Raw genomic sequence first — 22,849 nt, 5'->3', positions numbered from 1 at the left:
CATTGATTGATTGATTGATTCATCATTCATTCACCAGTGTGAGCGGCACCGGGGGCAAAGGGTGAAGTGTCCTGCCCAAGGACACAACGGCAGCGATTTTGATGTCAATAGGTGGGAAGCGAACCTGCAACCCTCAGGTTTCTTGCACGGCCGCTCTACCCACTACGCCATGCCGCCCCATTGTGTGACATATTGTCACAGATTTAATCGATTAGTTGTTGCAGCATTTTTAATTATAATTTTGTGCAAAATGTTTACCACAGTTTGAACAAGAAAAAGGTTTTTCTCTAGAGCAGGGGTCACCAACCTTTTTGAAACCAAGAGCTACTTCTTGGGTACTGATTAATGCGAAGGGCTACCAGTTTGATACACACTTAAATAAATTGCCAGAAACAGCCAATTTGCTCAATTTACCTTTAATAAATAAATCTATATATATATTTAAAAAATGGGTATTTCTGTCTGTCATAACATCGTACATTTTTTTTTCCTTATTAAGAAGGTTTTTTGGAGACGATAAATTATGAAAAAAACACTTAATTGAACGGTTTAAAAGAGGAGAAAACATGAAAAAAAAAAAGAAAATTAAATTTTGAAACATAGTTTATCTTCAATTTCGACTCTTTAAAATTCAAAATTCAACCGAAAAATATGAAGAGAAAAATCAGCTAATTCAAATATTTTTGAAAAAATTAATAAAAGAATTTATGGAACATCATTGGCAATTTTTCCTGATTAAGATTAATTTTAGAATTTTGATGACATGTTTTAAATAGGTTAAAATCCAATCTGCACTTTGTTATAATATATAACAAATTGGACCAAGCTATATTTCTAACAAAGACAAATCATTATTTCTTCTAGATTTTCCAGAACAAAATGTTTTAAAAGAAATTTAAAAGACTTTGAAATAAGATTTAAATTTGATTCTACAGATTTTCTACATTTGCTAGAATACATTTTTTGAATTTTAATCATAAGTTTGAAGAAATATTTCACGAATATTCTTTGTCCAAAAAACAGAAGCTAAAATGAAGATTTAATTTAAAATGTATTTATTATTCTTTAAAATAAAAAAAAATTAAAATTACTTGAACATTGATTTAAATTGTCAGGAAAGAAGAGGAAGGAATTTAAAAGGTAGAAAGGTATATGTGTTTAAAAATCCTAAAATCATTGTTAAGGTTGTATTTTTTCTCTAAAATTGCCTTTCTGAAAGTTATAAGAAGCAAAGTAAAAAAAAAAAATAATAATTTATTTAAACAAGCGAAGACCAAGTCTTTAAAATATTTTCTTGGATTTTCAAATTATATTTGAGTTTTGTCTCTCTTAGAATCAAAAAATGTCGAGCAAAGCAAGACCAACTTGCTAGTAAATAAATAAAATTTAAAAAATAGAGGCAGCTCACTGGTAAGTGCTGCTATTTGAGCTATTTTTAGAACAGGCCAGCGAGCGACTCATCTGGTCCTTACGGGCGACCTGGTGCCCGCGGGCACCGCGATGGGGACCCCTGCTCTAGAGTGTGCGCTCATGTGTTTTGTTAAATGCTGAATTTGTGTAAAACCTTTACCACAGATACAACAGGAAAAAGGTTTTTCTCCAGTGTGCGTTCTCATATGTATTTTTAAATTATTATTCCGTGTAAAACATTTCCCTCAGCTTGAACAGGAAAAAGGCTTTTCCCCAGTGTGTATTTTCCTGCGTGCTTTTAAAATATTATTTAGCGTGAAACATTTAGTACAGCTTGAACAGGAAAAAGGTTTTTCTCCGGTGTGCGTTCTCGTGTGTGCTTTTAAACTGTGTTTTAGTGTAAAAAGCTGACCACAGCTTGAACAAGAAAAAGGTTTTTCACCAATGTGTGTTCGCATGTGTTTTTTCAAACTAGTTTGTTGTGTAAAACGTTTGCCGCAGCTTGAAAAGGAACATGTTTCTTCACCAGTGTGTCTTTTGCAATTTGTTCAATTAATAATGGAGACTATAAAGAAGAATGCTGTTGGTGGAAAGCGGTGGATTGCAGCTGCCTTTAGCAACCAAAACACAGCCGGTGTTTCTTTGTTGTGAAGCTTTAACACAGAGTGGTCAAGCCAACATGTTTCTCTACGTCAACCAGCAAGTTTTTGGATGGGAAAATTGTGATATTAAGTCAGCTCTTACCGGAGACTTCAGTGGATTATGGGACCTTCTTCTGTAGCTGTCAAAAAGGCATCTGTGATCTTGGCTCCTCTGAGAGACACTGGCGTTCACCGCAGCCATCCGACTTGCAGGTATGACTTTAGAATCTCACTAAAACACTATTAAAACAATAAGCAGATAAGGGATCTTCCAGAATTATCCTAGTAAATGTGTCTAATTACATCTGAAACGCTTCCACTGCCGCCGCCGTCACTTTTTTTTTAAATTATTTTTTATTTAGTGCCTCACTCTAACTTTCCTCATCCACAAATCTTTCATCCTCGCTCAAATTAATGGGGAAATTGTGGCTTTCTCGGTCTGAATCACTCTTGCTGCTGGTGGCCATGATTGTAAACAATGTTCAGATGTGAGGAGCCCTACAACCAGTGACGTCACGCGCACATCATCTGCTACTTCCGGTACAGGCAAGGCTTTTTTATTAGCGACCAAAAGTTGCGGACTTTGTCGTCGATGTTCTCTACTAAATCCTTTCAGCAAAAATATGGCAACATCGCGAAATGATCAAGTATGACACATAGAATGGACCTGCTATCCCCGTTTGAATAAGAAAATCTCATTTCAGTAGGCCTTTAATTTTTATACACTGAATTTTTACACTGAATTTATTTTCAATGACATTGTCAGCATAATTGGATGTGATTTTTTTTTTTTACAAAATTAAAACGCAAAAAATGCAGTTAAATTCAGCATTTTTTTTTTTTTTAAAAAGCTCACCTGCAATCTCAGTGTTGTCCAGCAGAGGGAGCTGCATGTACAAGTCTTGATTGAAACTTTTTAGTAGATTTTGCAGTTGTACAATTGACCACTAAATGGTAACACCCCAATAAGTTTTTCAACTTGTTTAAGTCCATTAACGTTAAAATGTCTCCTGAATCAATTACAACTACTTCAATATTTACTTTTTCTAGTTTTATTTTGTGAACTTTTGTAAAATAACTGTTGAAAAATATATATTTTTGTCTATTTTTTATTAAACAGTGAGCATGTAGAGGTGTACTCTAAACATTGTAAGCCCACTAATTTACATTAAGATATATTGTTTAGTATATTACTGAAATGTATTGGTTTAAACATTTCTTTCACAAAATTTGCTTTCAAAAACTTTTTGGGAAAAAAACGAGACAGTTGAAGTACAAAACCTGTTTTTTTTTTAATTTTCTATGATCAAAACTGCAAAACATCTAGAAAAATATACAACAAATGTTCACAACATTTAACGTTTGAAAATGGGAACATAAAAGAAAAGGAATATTCACAATTTCCCCATTATTGATAAAAGAACATTCATTTTGACTTCTGGTATATATCGTTTTTATAGGTTTGCAATTATTTGGGATGGTTTGCCGTTTTGCCGTCCTTTTTTTCCCCACCGTGTTTATCAAACGTCGCCGCAGTAGCCCGAGTCGTTGGAGAGCTGCGAATTGGAGCTGCGGTTGGAGGAGGAGTTCCAAATGTCCAAGTTCATGTGAGGGCCGAACGGATTGAAGCTGGAGTACTGGATGCCGGCGCCCCCGCCGCACGTCGCCTCCGCCTCGCGACCCAGGGGGGAGTGAGGCGGCGTGACGGGCGACATGGGGGCCGAGCGCTCGTGCTGGAAGTGGCTGGGGTGGTACGGGGAGCTCTGCGGCGTCCAGATGGAGCCGAAGAGGCTGGACATGGGCGACAGGCTGCGGGTGCCTGAGAAGAACGGCTGAGGAAGGAGAAAATGACGTTCATTACATTTCATGACGTGGTTGGATGGACAGAGGGAGAGACAGATAGATGGAGAGAGAGAGAGAGAGAAAGACAGAGAGAGAGAGAGAGTCACCTTGGTGCCAACACAGGCCGCAGAGTCCCAAGTGGAAGGCGACTCTTGTGGATGCTGCTCGCTCCAGCTGGCCTGACTGCCGGGGACGTTTTGGACCTCCTGCTGCGTGAAACCTCCCGAGAAAGGTGTGTTTCCTGCAGGACCTTCACAAACATCATCTACTTTAGCAACGTCACGATATCACAATATCACAATATCACTATTCAATACCTATGAATCTCCACAACTCGGCACCACAATAAAAATAATGTACTTTACACAACTTTATTGAAAATGGAAAGTATTTCGGATCACTGTGCTTCTAACATTTTTTGGACAGAATTTTAATTTTAGTATGAGCTGGCAACAATTAAAATAACTGAACAGCAGTGTTCTATAACAAGACGGTGCTTATAAATATGGTTAGAAGTAACAATAAAAATAAGAACAGCAGAAGTGTGGAGCCTTCAAGTACATAAACAAATATTGTTATTAATATTCTTTAAAGGCCTACTGAAACCCACTACTACCGCCCACGCAGTCTGATAGTTTATATATCAATGATGAAATATTAACATTGCAACACATGCCAATACGGCCTTTTTAGTTTACTAAATTACAATTTTAAATTTTTCGCGGAGTTTCTTGTTGAAAACGTCGCGGTATGATGACGCGTGTTTGTGACGTCTCGGGTTGTAGCGGACATATTAGCCCAGCACCACACACGGCTAAAAGTCGTCTCTTTTCATCGCATAATTACACAGTAATTTGGACATCTGTGTTGCTGAATCTTTTGCAATTTGTTCAATTAATAATGGAGACTATTAAGAAGAATGCTGTTGGTGGAAAGCGGTGGATTGCAGCTGCCTTCAGCAACCGAAACACAGCCGGTGTTTCTTTGTTTGTTGTGAAGCTTTAACACAGAGCGGTCAAGCGAACATGTTTCTCTACGTCAACCAGCATGTTTTTGGATGGGAAAATTGTGATATTAAGTCTGATCTTAACGGAGACTTCAGCGGATTATGCGACTTCCTCCTGCAGCTAAAAAAGGCAGCTGCAATCTTGGCTCCTGCATTGGCTTCTCTGAGAGACATTGGCGTTCACCGCAGCCATCCGACTTTCAGGTATGACTTTACAATCTCACTAAATCACTATTAAAACAATAAGCAGATAAGGGATCTTCCAGAATTATCCTAGTAAATGTGTCTAATTACATCTGAAACAGTCCCACTGCCGCCGCCTATAGCCGTCGCTTTTTTTTTTTTGTGTGTGTGCTTCACTCTAACTTTTCTCATCCACGAATCTTTCATCCTTGCTCAAATTAATGGGGAAATTGTCGCTTTCTCGGTCCGAATAGCTCTTGCTGCTGGAGGCTCACATTATAAACAATGTGAGGATGTGAGGAGCCCTAGAACCCGTGACGTCACGCGCACATCGTCTGCTACTTCCGGTACAGGCAAGGCTTTTTTATTAGCGACTAAAAGTTGCGAACTTTATCGTCGATGTTCTCTAATAAAAATCCTTTCAGCTAAAATATGGCAATATCGCGAAATGATCAAGTATGACACATAGAATGGACCTGCTATCCCTGTTTAAATAAGAAAATCTAATTTCAGTAGGCCTTTAAATATGGTGGTAGTGTCGCATCATCTGTTATTTGTGATGAAATAGGCTAATAAAAATGCACAAACATTTTTTTTTTTAAATCAACATTTCTGTCTTTCCTCATTCCGTTATGCCTTTTTGCTCTGTTGGTGTTGTTTTTACAAATGGTATTTCTCCAATGTGCAACAAAAAGAGTTGCATTCAGGCCACACTTTGCCTTGCCGTGAGATAAGTAAAGCAGAGGTGTCCCAAGTGTTGCCAAAAACTTTTCTTAGCACTTACAAAAGTGACACTATTGTTATTTTTAAAATGTTTTATTTTAGTTTTTTTTTTCTTATGTGATGTAATGTAAATGAGGGATTTCTAATCACTGCTATGTTGGAATACTTATTAATATTGATACCGTTGTTGATATTATTCATTTTTGTTTGACTACTTTTGGATTGTTTTGTGTCATGCTTGTATGTCCTCTCAATTACTGTGTTGATTGCTATTCTGAATGTTGCTGGAATTGGAATTGTATTATTATGGTATTATTTGTGTATTATTTTGTTGGACTGATTGATTCAAAAAATATAAAAATAAAAAAGTGATAAATGTTGGCTTGCACGCTTCTGAAGCTTTTTGGCATGCTGTGGTAATGCACTCTCCCTGGGCTTGTGGTGGCGAAGCGCCGCTTTCTCTCACACGGCAAATACTTTAAAGACCGCTGGCTTATGATGGTTGAATGAATGCATGACGCAAGACACGCCTCTCTTTTACTTTAAAATACATAGCGCTACTCGCTAAATATAGCAACAAAGTCGATCATTTCTGCTACGTATTATTGAATGAAATGAAATAAGTTTATTTCGGTCATATAATCAATCAACCATTTTGTGTGATCAGTTTTACAGTACAGGTTATACATAAACAAACATACACATACACACAAAGAAGAAAAGAAAAAGAATGACCGAAAAAGGAATAGGCTGAAGCCTACACATTCACTGAAAATTAGATTGCCTGGAACAACAACGTTAAAAATAAAAAAATCAATGGGATGAAAGTAATTGTTACTATATTTTATCATTTTCAATTATTTCACCTTTCAAGGTTTTCTTGAACCTTACCAAAGAAGTGCATGTCTTCAGCTCATCACTGAGCTTGTTCCACCATTTAACTCCTAAAACTCAAATACATTTGTATTTTATATTCGTTCTCGCTTTACCTATTTGAAAAATCAATATCCCCGTAAATTATAGTTTTTCCCTCTTAAATGAAATAACCTAAGAATACAAGCTGGAAGGCTGTTGTTCTTTACTCAAAACATAATTTCCATTGTTTTTAAACACACAATGTCTGAAAATTTTAATACATTTGAACTTATAAATAATGGATTGGTATGTTCATAGTATTATTATTATTCTCTGGCGAACACGTATGAGGTGTGTCGTGAAGCGGAATTATGCCACAATTACATTTATGCTACACTGACACACTGCTATTATCATTTGTTCATGAGCAAGGGTGAACCAGAAGGGCCACATTTTGCATTTGTGACAGGCTGAATAAACATGGAAACACTGGATTCATTTTGTTTGAAGACAGCGGGTGCTCGTGCTACATGCCAGGAGTCGTTAATCCGTCGATCTTTGAGACCCTAACCCAATAGCGCAAATACTAGATATCAAAATGACAGTGACACCACCACCCGGAGTGGCCACCTGGCACGCATTTTAACCCCTAACTAGCGTCTCAAAAAAAAAAAAAAAAGTTGAATAAAACCATATACTGTAGATATAAGAGCATAGTTGACGCAGGGGTAGATCTTGCTCTGTTTTTTTGGCAGACAGAGATCTTGAGCTCCAAAAGGTTGGTGACCACTTTGCAGTGTTGTTCGACAACCCTACTCTACTTGAAGCTAGAGATATGTACCTGAGATTCGACGCCGGTACGTAATGAAAACAATTTGTGGTACTTTTATGTGTTGATAAATGTAATTTTTTTTAATAACACATTTTTTTTTTTTTTTTAGAGCAACGTTTAAAAAAGAGCTGATTATGATAACTGTGCTGGCCAGTTGTTATATCTTGTTTTTTTATCACATTTCTGAGTCTCATTTGCAATGCAGTTGCACTTCCAAGACATTAGAGGGCAGTACTGTATAGGCCAGGGCTATTCAACTACATAATGAGGAGGGCTCCTGTTTCAAGAGGCCGAGGGTTTGGGGGCCGGATATCGAAATGTGGATGTTTCCTCAGAAAGTGTCTCCACAGTATACTCTTTTGAGACTGTGTTTACTTAATTAGAAAGTAAACACCTCGGCTTTCACACTGCACTGTCCATAAATTCATTATTCTGCCCTCGCTACTTGTTTCCAGCGTGTGCAGATAGTTAACAGTATGAAGAAAAAGAAGCCCCAGGTTTTGTTGAGGATTGATGCTCCTTCTTTTGAATTATTTTCCTTCCTTAGTTTTATTTTTTTACACTTCTTCCTTAATTTAGGTTTGAAAGACTGACAAAATACATAAAAGTACAACGTCCATTGTGTATTTTACATAAATAAGATAGGTTTAGTTCTAGTACATTGACACAATAAACTATAAATGGTGATGGGTCAAATGCAGAGAATAATTTCGCCACACCTAGAGTGTGTGACAATCATTGGTACTTTAACTTTAACTTAAACATTCACACATACAGAAATTACACAACATTCACACACCAAACATTGTATGCGACGTATCACTAGTAGCGTTGTCGCCGTCTACTGATGAAATTTAGCACCACATGTATTAAACGAGGCTGTTACTCTCAGAAAAAATAATAAAAACGACCACGAATACAAAATACATCATGAAGTCCGCAATTTCAATACAAAACCAACTAAATATGCACAATTGATATCTACTTACTTACAAATGATGCAACTTACACGCTGTGATTTCTATCATTTTTGCTGCTTGTCTGGATCAATGTGTCCGTCGCTTAAAAGGTCCAACAGAAAATAATGATTGTAGCTCTTGTTTGAGGCAGAAGACTCACACTGTGTTGTTGAGTTCTTAAGTCGGATTTGCAATTTATCTAGATTTTTTTTTTTAACAGGTTTGAATTGAGTAGTCTTTTTCTACTCACTCCACTGCTGCTTCACAATGACACATATGCATCACTTTTGCCCCCTGTGGGGTGGCAGGAGTACTGCATACATGACCAGATCTATTTATTAACCCTTGTGTAATGTTCATGTTGTTACTTAGCCAGCGTTTTTGGGTCTGATGGACCCATTGCTGAGTAACAACATTATGAACGTTGCACGGAAAATTTCTCTGCCAGTTTCTGCATCCCACAGGGATTCTTCTTTTGTGTTTCTGCACCTGCGGTTCCCACACAAGGTTTTAACATTGTTTGTCAACACTGTCTGCTCTCATTTTCTCGCACATTTGACCCTCTGATGTTCTGTGTACCTACACTCTGTCCTCCTCCTGTCTAGGCCTGCTTTGTGTGTGTGTGCGTGTGTGTGTGTGTGTGTGGTACACAGAACATCAATTTCCACACTTCTATTAGCCCCGTGTCCAGTGGACCCGGACATCTTATATGTGATAGAATGGTGTAGGGGGGGTGTATGGTGTGTGGTCATTAAATATGTATTCTGATTTATGTTCTTTACAGAAAATGAGCCAGTCAGTGAGTCCCTGTTTGAAAAATTAATTAATTGTATCATTTTTCTTTTAATAAAAAATTAATGGGTCCCACAGACCTGAACACCACACAAGGGTATGGTTTCATCAAACCTTTGGGTGAAGTTTGGTGAGCCAAATGTGGCCTGCAAGCCGCCAGTGGAATTGGCCTGTTATATGCTATCTATGGTATGTTGTCTAACTAGGAAGTAGCTTTTTCCAGGAAGCTAAATGTGTCATGTTGTGCCCTACAAAGTGTTTATAATGTAAGTATTGTAATTATAGTTGTTTGATTGTAACGTGCATCTTGGTTGTAGTTTTCATTACCAAATGTGGAAGTGTAAAACCGCGAATGCTAACAGTACCCCGTCTATGGCAAATCCAATGAGCATCAAGCTAGCGCATTTTGGAAGAGTGGAGCCTTACTTTACATTTGAGCATTTTTTACCTAGCATACTTGCTTTGTTGGTGTTACAAAAATGCAACATTTTCTAGAGAGAGTTTGGTTGAGTCTGCCCTGAGTGCTGCTTGAGTGATTGTTTACGTGAGCCGGTGTTTCGTCGGCAATCGGACGTGACGTCACGTGCAACAAATGTCTTGCAATATTGTACTGTTTGATTTGATAGCACCGAAGGAATTCGGTCAGAACTCATCCCTACTTGAAGCCAACTTTAAGTAAAGGAGGTAGAAGGAAAGGATCTTACCGATGTAGTTTCCTTCCTCGCAGTACGTATAGGGACTGTTGGCGCTTCTCCATGCAAACCTGTAAAAATTAACACAATTAAAAAAGGTCCGTTTTGGTGGAAAATGTGTATTTTAACCAGTAAGATGTCCATACTTTTTTTTTCCTCAGTGAATATGCTGACCAAGCATGATTTTGCTGTAAAAATGTGAGTGTAATGTTAGCATGTAGCGATGCAAGTGTCGCTAACGTTTGTGTCCTTCTGTCTTGCTCCTTAATGTTATGTTGTTCTATGTGATGTATGGCATCTAATATGATAGACAAGTGCACTTAGCACTACTTGAGGACAAACAACTCATTAGCATTAAAGCTACAGACACACAAAACCGGGCTTATTGAAAGCACTTTTAAACCGTCTAAATTTCAGCATCAAGGCTAACAAACTATTGTTAGCCTTACTTGACGTAACTGTTAAAAAACCCTAATATATATATATATATATATATATTAGGGCTGTGAATATTTGGGTGTTCCACGATTTGATTCAATATTGATTCTTGGGGTCGCGATTTGATAATATATCGATTTTTTGATTCGATTCCCGATTCAAAAACGATATTTTTCCGATTCAAACCGATTCTGTAATCATTCAATACATAGGATTTCAGCAGGATCTACCTTGGTCTGCTGACATGCCAGCAGAGTAGTAGATTTAAAAATAAAAAAGCTTTTATAATTGTAAAGGACAATGTTTTATCAACTGATTGCAGAAATGTAAATTTGTTTTAACTATTAAACGAACCAAAAATATGACTTATTTTATCTTTGTGAAAACATTGGACACTGTGTTGTCAAGCTTATGAGATGCGATGCAAGTGTAAGCCACTGTGACACTATTGTTCTTTTTTTATTATTTTTATGAATGTCTAATGATAATGTCAGTGAGGGATTTTTAATCACTGCTATGCTGAAATTATAATTAATATTGATACTGTTGTTGATAATCATTTTTGTTTCATTACTTTCAGTTTGTTCTGTGTCGTGTTTGTGTCTCCTTTCAATTGCTCTGTTTATTGCAGTTCTGAGTGTTGCTGGGTCAGGTTTGGTTTTGAAATGGGATTGCATTGTTATGGTATTGCTGTGTAGTGATTTGTTGGATTGATAAAGAAAAAAAAAATTAAAGAAAAAAAAAATAGATTTTTTAAAAATGAGAATCGATTCTGAATCGCACAGCGTAAACGATTTGATTTGTATTCCAATCGATTTTTTTCCCACACCCCTAATATATATATATATATATATATATACACATACATACACACATATCTATATATATATATATATATATATATACATATATATATCTATATATATATATACATATATATATACACACATATATACATACATATACACACATACTGTATATACATGTATACATACATACATACACACATATATATATATATATATATACATATACCCACATATATACATGTATACATACATACATATATATATATATGTATATATATTTACACACACACATCCATATGCACATTTATATGTATAATACAGTATAATATAGTACATAGAGCTTTACTATAGAAATATCTCACAGACTGAGTTCTTACCCGTTGTACGACCTGGGCGACGCCGGCTGAGGGATGAAGGGCAGCACTTCAGGGGTGTTGTATCTGAACTCATTGGTGAGCGGGACAGAGGGAGCTGACCACGTCTCCTCAGGCAGGTAGTGACCTGTCAGGTCTGTGGGGGACACCGAGCATCAGATCCAAAGGCATCAAACACGCTGAAAGGATGTTAGGATGGAGCCAGATGGCGTATTTACCCGCGTTCCGCTCCAATCCTGCGGCGACGGCGGCGAAGCTCGGAGCGAAGCTGAATGCTGCGGGATCTGGACTTTGGCACTGATCTTTGCGGTAAGCACTGTCCAAGCAGAACACGGAAAGAGGGCGTTAATTGGATGCAAAATTGTAGAGAAGTTATTTCCTAAATGTGAAAACTCATTTTATGAATTTAAAAAAAATTTGTGGTTTGGAGTGCATGAATGGAAAACGAAAAAAAGTAGCACTTTGATCACATGGTTATTTATGAACACGGATATTGTACAACACAACCAATGTTGTAACAGCAGTAAGCAGCAAACGGCTTAGTTAGCATTAATAGCGCTGATGGTGCACAGTAGCATGCATGAATTTCACACAGACATCGGAGTAGCAACATCTTGCAGCACATACAAAGCTAACTAAAGTTACTTACAATGCAGCTACTGCCACCTTGTTCATTAAAAATTACACCAGAAGCTTGCCTACAGCCACAGTCGTCAATGCTTTTCTTTGTTTTTGAAAATTTCAGAGGTTATTTGCTTTTGCAAAACAAACACTATTTGAGATTTAAGGTTTAATTGAATAAAGTCGTTACTTAGAGCATTTATAGAAGGGGTGTGCAAAGTGTGTCTCAGGGCCATGTGTGGGCCCGCAGCCTTTACTACCTTTGTGCTTCTCTTTATTGAGCACAGACAATTAAATACACTAAAGAAAATAACAACAGTGCTCACTTTTTCCTTATTTTTTCATGTGGAACAATAAACCATCTGCCTACCTATTGGGATTACCCAAAGAAAATTTTAAAAATAAAAAATTATAAAAAATATGGTGATGATAATAATGCTGCTAATAGATACCAAATGAGAAAAATAATAATTACCATTTGTTTTTTTCAATGTATAACACACATTGTGGAATGGTATAGCAATAAAGACCATTGCAAAACTAATTTTTTTAACGACCTCCAGCACATTTAAAAAATATGATTTTCTATGAATTCCAAAAAAATAAATTCTAAAAATTAAATACAATTAAACTGACAATGACACACAAAGTGGAATACAAGAGTGTATGTAACAAGAAAATTAGAATAATGCTACACAATACTGGCTGCTCTAAAAAAATAAAATGAAATAAAAACTACATTACACTGGTTTTGAAAGTGAAAAATATCAAAATGGAGCTGTATAACTACATTTTTCCATCTTCCGCCCTCATTGGAAAAGGTTTGAACACCTGATTTATGATATGAACTAGTTAAAGGTTTCAGTGGGTTTTTCTTTACAAACAAGCTGTGCTAAACTTTTCAGTAATGTTTTAAATATTTTATTCAGTTTTATATATTTTTTTGTTTTTAAATTTTTTCACATGTATTTTACATAAATTATTTATTGGTTGATTTATGTTGTTGTTTTTTTTAACTTAACTTGTACAGCACTTTGAGGCAGCTGCTTGAGTTTTAGTTTTATAAATAAACCTTGACCTTCTGTTACCTGAGGACTTTGTAGTTGGCATTCACAGCCTGGCAGGAGTCTCGCTCTGCTGTGTAGATGCTGTGCTGCACTGAGTCCCCTGCGAGAAAAAACAACAAACATGAGACGGTGAAAAAGCTTCAAGAATTAAAGCGTCAAGTGTAAAAGAAGGTTTTCGTACTTTTTCTAGCTGAGGTAGTGCAGATGTGTCTGCCCTCCTTGTCTCCCTCCATGCTGCTGGCACTGCTCCAGCTGCCCCAGCTTCCCCTGCTGGCCCTCACGCTGCCCGAGGAGCTGCCCGAGTCCGAGCCCGACTCGCACACTGCTCCGCCGCGCCGATCGGTGGCGCACTTTCGGCGACTGCGGGCGGGACACGGGCCTGCTAAGAAGCACCGCATCAACAGAGATGTTAGCATCATTGTGCCGACTAAGGGCGTTGATGATTCAGGCCTGACTAGTTTGCTGCTCAACAGGACTGCCATTGAAGACAATATGTTGTTTGAACTTAACTATGGCGGTAAATTTAAATTGTAATAATACATGAAGACACAATACAATGTTAAAGGCCTACTGAAACCCACTACTACCCACCACGCAGTCTGATAGTTTATATATCAATGATGAAATATTAACATTGCAACACATGCCAATACGGCCTTTTTAGTTTACGAAATTGCAATTTTAAATTTCCCGGGAGTTTCGTCTTGAAAACGTCGTGTAATGATGACGTGTACGCAAGACGTCACGGGATTTTAGGAAGTATGAGCGCCGCACACACACAGCTAAAAGTCGTCTGCTTTAACCGCATAATTACACAGTATTTTGGAGATCCATGTTGCTGAATCTTTTGCAATTTGTTCAATTAATATTGGAGAAGTCAAAGTAGAAAGATGGAGTTGGGAAGCTTTAGCCTTCAGCCACACAAACACACAGTGATTCCTTGTTTAAAATTCCTGGAGGTGAAGCTTTACTATGGTCAAGCGAACATGAATCACGACGGAATGTCAACCAGCAGGTTTCGGTGAGAAAATTGTGGTTAAAAAGTCCCTTTTTACCGGAGAAAAGTGGAGCTTGTGCCGTCCATAGCTGCCGTCATTGGCGTCAAGACACCCGTGGAGACACCCCTCCGACTATTAGGTACTGTTAAACTCACTAAAACGCTAGCAACACAATAGAAAGATAAGGGAGTTCCCAGAATTATCCTAGTAAATGTGTCTAAAAACATCGGAATCCGTCCCAGTGCAATCGCGTTTTTTTTTTCCCTAGTCCGTCGCTATCAATATCCTCAAACACGAATCTTTCATCCTCACTCAAATTAATGGGGAAATTGTCATTTTCTCGGTCCGAATAGCACTTTTTGTTGGAGGCTCCCATTCAATGTGAATATGTGAGGAGCCATCAACATGTGACGTCATCGGCTGCGACTTCCGGTAGAGGCAGGGCTTTTCTCTTAGCACCGAAAGTTGCGAACTTTACTGTAGATGTTCTCTACTAAATCCTTTCAGCAAAAATATGGCAATATCGCGAAATGATCAAGTATGACACATAGAATGGACCTGCTATCCCCGTTTGAATAAGAAAATCTCATTACAGTAGGCTTTTAAGTGAATGAGTAAGGTTCCTCAAAGTGGAAAAGTTGGTGCCTCTCTACATATTTATGTATGTGCTTTCATTGTGTTGACTAATGATGGGTCAAACGATTGTATTTATACATCAAAATGAATTGAAATGCTAACAATTTCTATTGTATGTCAAATTTAGTGACTTTGTTGATCCAGCAGAAGGCGCCATTTTTAACACCTACAAAGTAACACTAGTGTTCATCATTAGTGTTTCCATATTTAATTGTACCTCCTTTTGCCGCCATGCCTGTTTGAAATGTTTGCCCACCATTTTGTCTGGCAGAGTTGTCGGCACACTGTCCGGGCTTTGGCGTCTCAGACGTGGGGGCGTTGCAGCAGCGGCTCCGGTTGCGGGACATCGGCAGGTTACGGCCCGCCGTGTTCCAGTCGGGTTCTCGCTCTCTTTCTGGAAGCGCTTGAACTTTTTGTTCAGGAGCGCTTGTTTTAGGGGTTACAGTAAAAGACATTAGACAATTAAAAACAACTAAATAATGGGGGATGAATTCATTTAGCTTCAGTTTTGAAATGCTGAAGACGAAATGATAAAGTGTCCTACCTTGAGACACTTTCAGCCTTCCTGCGACTCCTCTTTCCCTTATTATTGTTATTATTACTACTTGCTGTATCGGCATTTGCTGATTTCTTTTTCAGGACTTTGCCATCTTCCCTTAACTGCGGAGAGAACAAGAACAGAGTGAAATGCCATCTAATAGCACAACACACACACGGCTGACATTTAAGTGTTGTGTGCAGGTTACCATACTCATTTATAACCTTTTTATGTTACCCTAAATTCCACACTATAAGACGCTACTTTTTACCTACGCTTTGTACCCTGTGGCTCACAAAACGGTGCGGCTAATTTATGAATTTTCTTCGCCGACGGCCATAAATATTTTTCATAAAACACAAGCAAAGACACTAAAATGGTGTGTTATTGCTTGTGCTATGGTGCCGTCTTTTGGACGAGTTCACTCACAGGTGCTGCGAGGTAAATGTCTATGGTATTTCATTCCGTTTAATGCTTTAAACCAGAAGTATAAGTGGTGTTCCGTCTTCTAGTCGTCCACAGCACTTTTACTGGTATGAATTCTTTATTATTTACTCCGAGCAACGTATGCAAGTTTTACTATATGACTAAAACAATTCTTACTTACTAAACCGTCCCATGTGCGATGTCTGTAGGAGTACCTTTATGCATATTTGTACGTGATATCGTAGTGTAATGAAGCTGGCATCTTTAGCATTAGCAAATATACTTCTCCTTTGTAAAGGAATTCTGTACAGCAGATATGGGTTTCTCCATCAACACGATGATTTTGCCTGAGTGGCTGGACAAGTCATGTTAACATTATGTTAACATGCTAAAAACCAAAAAATACATTAGCTAATATTCTGACATGATTACAAGTGTCTGATTAGGTATGATTAACTTACAATGGCATTCCTTTTGTATTGTTTCGGTTTCACAAATTTCTAAGAAAATTCACCAAAACGTCACCGTGGAGGCATTGAGTCTGTTTCGCTGATTGGAGAACTAGCTTCCGGAGATAGTGGGTCCATGACAATGACTTACGTTTTGTTTGCTCAGCCGTTTTACTGCCGTGTTACAAACAATGTTTGGAAACAATTAAGGTATGTAACTAAACATTTACAAAATCTTTCAATGTAAATAACTCATTTCACAACGTATAAATCTGCGGCTTTTTTCTTGTAAAATTTAGTGGATGAGGCTTATATACCTTATATGCCCGGATAATACATAACATTTTACCTCTTTAGTCGGCTGAACTCTCGTGTACACTATTTATTTCTAAAGTTTTTGCTTTTTAAAGACTTACACTCACTTAAATCCTCTATTTAATACAAGTTTAAACATTCTGAAAATACAATAAATGGTTTGGTACACACAGACGAATATTCTTTCACAAGTCATGTTTTCATACAGAAAATCTTTTGAAATAACTACCCACTGTACTATACCTGATATGTGTCCTTTTAAAAAAATACATGAACTGTATGCATGTGTTATTTTTTGTTTGGAATTTGATTTAAATCAAAACACACCCCTTCAGATCTGCTTTAAACCTGTGATTAGTGTTCTGTGTCTTGTAAAGTACCGTCTTGCCAATGTCCAGTGTTTGTGTATTTTACAATGTACTGCTTTTATATTTCTTGTATTTTATATGATTATTACTTTGAACTGTTTTATATTTTAATTTTTTTCATCCTGTAATGCGTCTCTGAATATTCTGAAAAGAGCTATACAATAAAATGCATTTTTATACATATATATACATATATATACATATATATATATATATATATATATATACATATATACATATACATATATATATGTATATACATATATATATATACATATATATATATATATATATATATATATATATATATATATACATATATATATATACATATATATATATATATATACATATATATATATATATATATATATATATATATATATATATATATACATATATATATATATATATATATATATATTTATGTATAAAAATGCATTTTTATACATATATATATATATATATATATATATATATATATATTGTCTTTATTTATATTTTTGCCTGTCAGTCTTTGCTATGGCCAGGCGATAAAACAATATCAATATATGATAGACACGAAGGATATCAATAAAAATGCGTTTCATTAAACGTTTAATAACTTTTTTTTGGTCTCAGTTGGAAAAAAACTAAAGCTGCAAAGCAAGGTTGGTTGCATAAACAAAGGTACTCGCTCTGCGGTAAATGAGCAACACAGGAAGTGATTGCTGATCAGTGGGAGTGACACGCTAACAGCCAATCAGGTAACAGTATCAATTGTCATGTTTGGTTGTGCTGTCTTGTTGTCTCGCGGTTGATTCTTACATGGAGTGAGAACAGAAAGTAAAAATGAGAAGTGCAGAGAGCAAATAAATTGTGGATAAAATAGGAAAAGTCCCCTGAACAGTATGGCAAACCAATGTGGTCTGTAAATGATGCAAGGCCCTCACCACACAGATGAAACATCCTAGCACTATAATTGTTACACTTTATTAAGCATTTCTTACATATTCCTTATTTTTGCATATATTCCTCGTTTTAAAGTCTTATTGTTAAGTGTTCAAAGTGATTTTTTTCAAGCGTGGCACAGTGGAAGAGTGGCCGTGCGCAACCCGAGGGTCCCTGGTTCAATCCCCACCTAGTACCAACCTCGTCACGTCCGTTGTGTCCTGAGCAAGACACTTCACCCTTGCTCCTGATGGGTGCTGGTTAGCGCCTTGCATGTGTTAATGTGTGTGTGAATGGGTAAATGTCGAAGTAGTGTCAAACCGATTTGAGTACCTTGAAGGTAGAAAAGCGCTAGACAAGTACAACCCATTTATCATTATAGTTAACGGGAATATAATCAGAGGAAGGTTAAATTTTAAATAAAAATGATTATATTTTTCTCCTGGTCCTTATTTTCTGCAGGCCACAAAAATATTTATAATTATCGATATTGACTGATATGAAACACTTATATCGTGATAAAGTTCTCAGTCATATTGCCCAGCCCTTACTCATTCTTCATTAGTACAGCATGGGGAAATATGGTATTATCTGCTTTGTAGGGGTGTACGGTAAATATCGGACTGATAATTATCAGGTCGACATGAGGAATTAAGACATCACATCTATAATTGTCCTGGATGACATGTACTGTGTGTTGGAGGTGGGTTAGGATGAGCAAATCAAGCGCTTCTTTTATCTTACATGCTGTGCTGTAAGCCCGTCGTAAACTTCCATTGAGTGCCTTAAAAAAAAAAAATTGTGTGGGACTTCTTCACTGTTTCAGTGGAAGACTTTTTCCACGCTATTTTCACCGAATGTTCCGCTAACGGGCGAAAAAACACATCGACCTTCAACACATCAAACCTTATCGGCCACCTGAAACGGCAGTATCACTAGGAGGAAGTTTTGAAAGTCTACAAAGACCCCTGAACTGTTAAAGAAGCTTCCGCAAGCTGTCCCAAAGCAAAACTATTGTGCAGTCCCACTACTGAGACATTTTAGGGGACAGAAAATGAGCTCACCTCTATTTCGGCGCTGGCCCGTTGTTCACAGTGGACAACGGTGGGCTCGTAGCGCCCGATGTGACTCATCTCCACAGGTTTGCACACCAGCAGGCCTGGTCGAGGTCCTGGACTGAGCCGGACGTTTTCGGGGAAACCAGCAGGCATTTCCATGGGAAACATAACAGCTGCCGGCACTTTATCCTCCATGGGTGCTTTAAAGTCCACTTTTTTATCCACCGTCTCGCTGTCCATGAACGCCGGTCTGTTGTTGTTGCAGATGTCGGAGTCCGGGGTCAGGGGCGGCTCCGGCAACAGGTCCTCGTGGTCGTCGTCTGGTGCCGCTGCCGTGGCTGCGCTGGGCTTGTAGTTGCTGTAATAGAGTGAAACCTTGTGCTTCTTTTGGGGCTGGGAGGTGGTGCCGGAGGAGCCCTTCTTGGAGGACTGAGGACGCTGGGCGGGGCTGTTGGACAAACCCGGGGAGCCACGCCCCTTTCCTTTGTCAGAGGTGTGGCAGGTGTCCACGTAGCTCTTACAACTACCCTTGGTTTTACTGCAAAAAGGACAAATGTTACTTCAAAGCATTTTGTAGGCATTTGTAAAAATCTGTGTGTATGCCCCATACTTTACGCCATTGGATGTGATGTTATTAACGGGGCCGTTGTCCCGGGACAGGGTGGAGGTGTGGTTGTTTCTTATAGCAGGCATGGAGAACTCGGTAAGGATGTACTGGGCTTGATGGAAGGCCATCAGACATACACCAAACAAAGACACACTGCAAATAAATAGGAATAAGCAATAAAAAACACCTTCATTTGACACAGGTGAGGTCTTTGCTAGGCTAACTGCTACTGACCAGGTGAAGATGAGCGTGACCACCCAGAAGGACTCCTCCCAGCTGGGGCCAGGGACCACCTGAGCGCACAGTGGCAACATGTGGTGCGGCAGCGTCACATTGAGGGTGAACGGGAAGGAGGTGCCGCGCGACGTCACCAGGACAAGGTCCCGGATGACCCAGGAGGAGGTGAAGTCGGGAGTGAACCTGAAGAGAGCGCAGAGGCGTTGCATGACATATTCCGACACGGCGTACATCTTCCAGTCAACTCACGCTATGGTGATCTCAGACGAGGTGTTGTGCTCCAGGCTGAAGGAGTCACACTGCAGCACCTCAAAGCCAAAGCCCTGACACTTGTAACCGTTGACGTTCATGGACACGACGGTTAGCGGCAGCTCTCCGGCGTTCTCCACCTTGAACGTCTTGCGGATGGCGAAGAGCGGCTTGTTGTGGCGCAGGCCTGGTAGAGTCGGATGGGTTCTTTTTAGTCGCTCAGAATGACACTTTTACATGTGTAGCCACGCAAACTGCAGCCTCACCGTCTCGACACTCCATCAAGGTGGACTGAGGGACGTTGAAGCGCAAGGAGGCCCCCGGCCCGGGTAGTTTGCCCCCGACTCTGAGAAGCTCTTTGGCCCCGTGACCCTTCACCGTCACCATGTCGAACACGGTCAGATTGTTCCTGAAAAAAATGTATTTAAGTTTAGTTTGGCACCAAATGTATTAATATTGTGTATTATTGTGCTTTTCTGTCCCATCCAGAGAAAAGCTGCCAATATTTTGGGTAATAAACTATACAAGAAGAATAAGTTATAACCAGTAGAGTGCAGATCCTCGCTTGTTCCGTTGTACTTACAATTTTTACTTTTACATTCGAATACTAACAGTAGGTGCATATTCGCTTATTAGATCCTGCACATCCTATATATAATAGGGGTGTAACGGTACACAAAAATTTCGATTCGGTACGTACCTCGCTTTAGAGGTCAGGGTTCCGTTCATTTTCGGTACAGTAAGAAAACAACAAAATATTAATTTTTTGGTTATATATTTACCAAATTTGTAAACAATGGCTTTATCCTTTTAACAATGGAAACACTATAATAATTCTGCCCACGTTAATAAACAAACTGCCTCAAATTGTTGCTCAGATTAAATAAAATGACAAACCTTTTCTTCTACATATAAAAAGTACAACATTAAACATTTTCAAGTCAACTCATCATGCTTAATTTATTACAGCATTTGGGAAGCTTGTAGTTGATTTTTATTATGTAAATGTTATATTTTTATCAACATGTGATAGCATGGACCCTGCCATTCAAAGCTTTTCTGTCTGTAAAACACACACACACACACACACACACACACACACACACACACACACACACACACACCGCAAAATGAGCTAACGTTACGTTAAAAGCTAATTAGCCTTCACCTCAAGCCAGAACTGCGAGCGAGCTGAGCTGCAATTTAAGTTTCTAGAAGGTCAACGGGCTCATAGTGATGTTAGTAGTAGTTTACTGGAAGGTTTTTATTATAATTTGGGGAGAGTACGCTGCCTTATTGCCACCTGCTAAACACCTATCTGCTCGACGCTGAAGCATTTACTACATGCGCTCTGAATACGCACAGCTGATTGGCTGTTACCGCTCTGAATACGCACTGTTGATCGGCTGTTATCGCTATATATGTAACCAATCAGATGGTTGTGTGGGTGGGACAATGCTGGGTGCTGAGACAGGCAGAAGAAGCAAAGCAGCTTGTTAAGACTTTAGCTTAGAAACTCATTCGGTACACCCCCGTACCAAACCGAAACCCCCGTACCGAAACGGTTCAATACAAATACACGTATTGTTACACCCCTAATATATAGTATTAAGTATAAAGTCGACCCATGCTATTACATACCTGATGACCAGGATGGTGGTTGTGGGCTTGTGTTCAGAGGGAGTAAAAACAACGGCAACCTCTCGGGACTCCCACGGCTGCAGCAGCAGACGCAGGACCCCCTCCCCTCTCAGGGCCTCCACGTTCTTACTCGCCTATGCACAAATAAATGGAGACGGTTGTCAGGGAAGGCACTAAAGACAACAAAGAATGAAAAGCCCTTTCTCCACTCACCTTGGGGGTCGCAGGTAACAGGGAGAACTCTGCAGTGCTGATATTGACCGCGAGGGGGCTGATATTAAACCTGTGAAAGGATGCAAAAAATAAATACTAGACTTCAAAGTATTTACTCTGAGTGCTCTTTTGTTCTGGATGACAATACCATTTGGTGAGAAGGTCCAGAGCCCCCAGTGGGGAGGGATACAGGGAGAGAATCTGGATCTCCACAGAAACCACAGAGGAAGAAGGGTTCTTCAGCAGAAACGTTTTTACCTGAAAAGGCCACCAGCGTTGTCTTCAACAAAAAGTCATGGCATAAATGACGGTGCAAACAATGTTGCTCACCTTGCTTTCGTTGATGGGCGTAGCACCAAAATCAAGGGGGGACGACGTCTCCACAGTGAGTCTGGGCCATCTGTACATGGCGTTAATTAAGCATGACGTAAGATGGTATACAATCACATGAGAGGAAACATCAAATATAATGCATTATTATGCGTACTGTTTGTGAGCACTGTGATTAATTGGCCAGAAACATTTCCCATTACATGACATGAAACCACATAGTAGCTCTCCAGTAAAAGCAGTAGAACTCTTGATGGAATGACTGACCTGCAAGGTAGTTTGTCATCGTGGTTCTGCCACCGAGAGCAGAGCTCCGCCACCAGTTTGTTGTCCACCGTCCAGGATGAACGAGAGAAGTCTGGCAGGAGCGTGCGCTGCCACTCTGAGCGACCTGGACGTAAAACAATTCATTTGTATTTAGTCATCGTTAAAAAACTCAAACAGGTATTTGAATATCTCACCTGTTTCGGACAACTTGACCGGACAAGGACGCAGACACTCCCCTTCCGACTCAAACACCAAATCTCCCTGCTGAGACGATACACAACTGTTACCACATTCGCCGCGCTGGATTCCGAGAGTGCCTTCTTGTTGGCGTCACTATAAGTAA

The 22,849-nt window shown here is 38.8% G+C and overlaps 1 protein-coding gene across 4 annotated transcripts in view; it reads right to left on the bottom strand.

The window, feature by feature from the left end:
• Positions 1-3,318: 3,318 nt before the first annotated feature.
• The window catches only part of tmem131l (transmembrane 131 like), a 70,336-nt gene continuing 50,805 nt past the window's right edge, over positions 3,319-22,849 (bottom strand). Inside the window, exons 15-34 of one of the 4 annotated variants that reach the window (XM_061913346.1) lie at positions 22,701-22,770; positions 22,507-22,630; positions 22,240-22,309; positions 22,058-22,167; positions 21,910-21,979; positions 21,697-21,830; positions 20,322-20,464; positions 20,056-20,242; positions 19,804-19,989; positions 19,573-19,722; positions 18,969-19,500; positions 15,423-15,538; positions 15,135-15,304; positions 13,426-13,626; positions 13,266-13,344; positions 11,775-11,872; positions 11,560-11,692; positions 9,948-10,006; positions 4,001-4,143; positions 3,319-3,883 (exon numbers count right to left, since the gene is read on the bottom strand). In XM_061913346.1, the coding sequence (XP_061769330.1) occupies positions 3,572-3,883; positions 4,001-4,143; positions 9,948-10,006; positions 11,560-11,692; positions 11,775-11,872; positions 13,266-13,344; positions 13,426-13,626; positions 15,135-15,304; positions 15,423-15,538; positions 18,969-19,500; positions 19,573-19,722; positions 19,804-19,989; positions 20,056-20,242; positions 20,322-20,464; positions 21,697-21,830; positions 21,910-21,979; positions 22,058-22,167; positions 22,240-22,309; positions 22,507-22,630; positions 22,701-22,770 (3,087 nt within the window). In that variant the 3' untranslated portion in view covers positions 3,319-3,571. The remainder of the gene's footprint in view (positions 3,884-4,000; positions 4,144-9,947; positions 10,007-11,559; positions 11,693-11,774; positions 11,873-13,265; positions 13,345-13,425; positions 13,627-15,134; positions 15,305-15,422; positions 15,539-18,968; positions 19,501-19,572; positions 19,723-19,803; positions 19,990-20,055; positions 20,243-20,321; positions 20,465-21,696; positions 21,831-21,909; positions 21,980-22,057; positions 22,168-22,239; positions 22,310-22,506; positions 22,631-22,700; positions 22,771-22,849) is intronic. The other 3 variants (XM_061913365.1, XM_061913354.1, XM_061913375.1) reach the window with 3 other exon arrangements.

The sequence above is a fragment of the Nerophis ophidion genome, linkage group LG01 (genome assembly GCF_033978795.1).
Source record: "Nerophis ophidion isolate RoL-2023_Sa linkage group LG01, RoL_Noph_v1.0, whole genome shotgun sequence".
In the NCBI taxonomy this organism is placed as follows: domain Eukaryota; kingdom Metazoa; phylum Chordata; class Actinopteri; order Syngnathiformes; family Syngnathidae; genus Nerophis; species Nerophis ophidion.
Note: the sequence above shows the minus strand (reverse complement) of the source record. Positions and strands in the feature narration are given on the sequence as shown.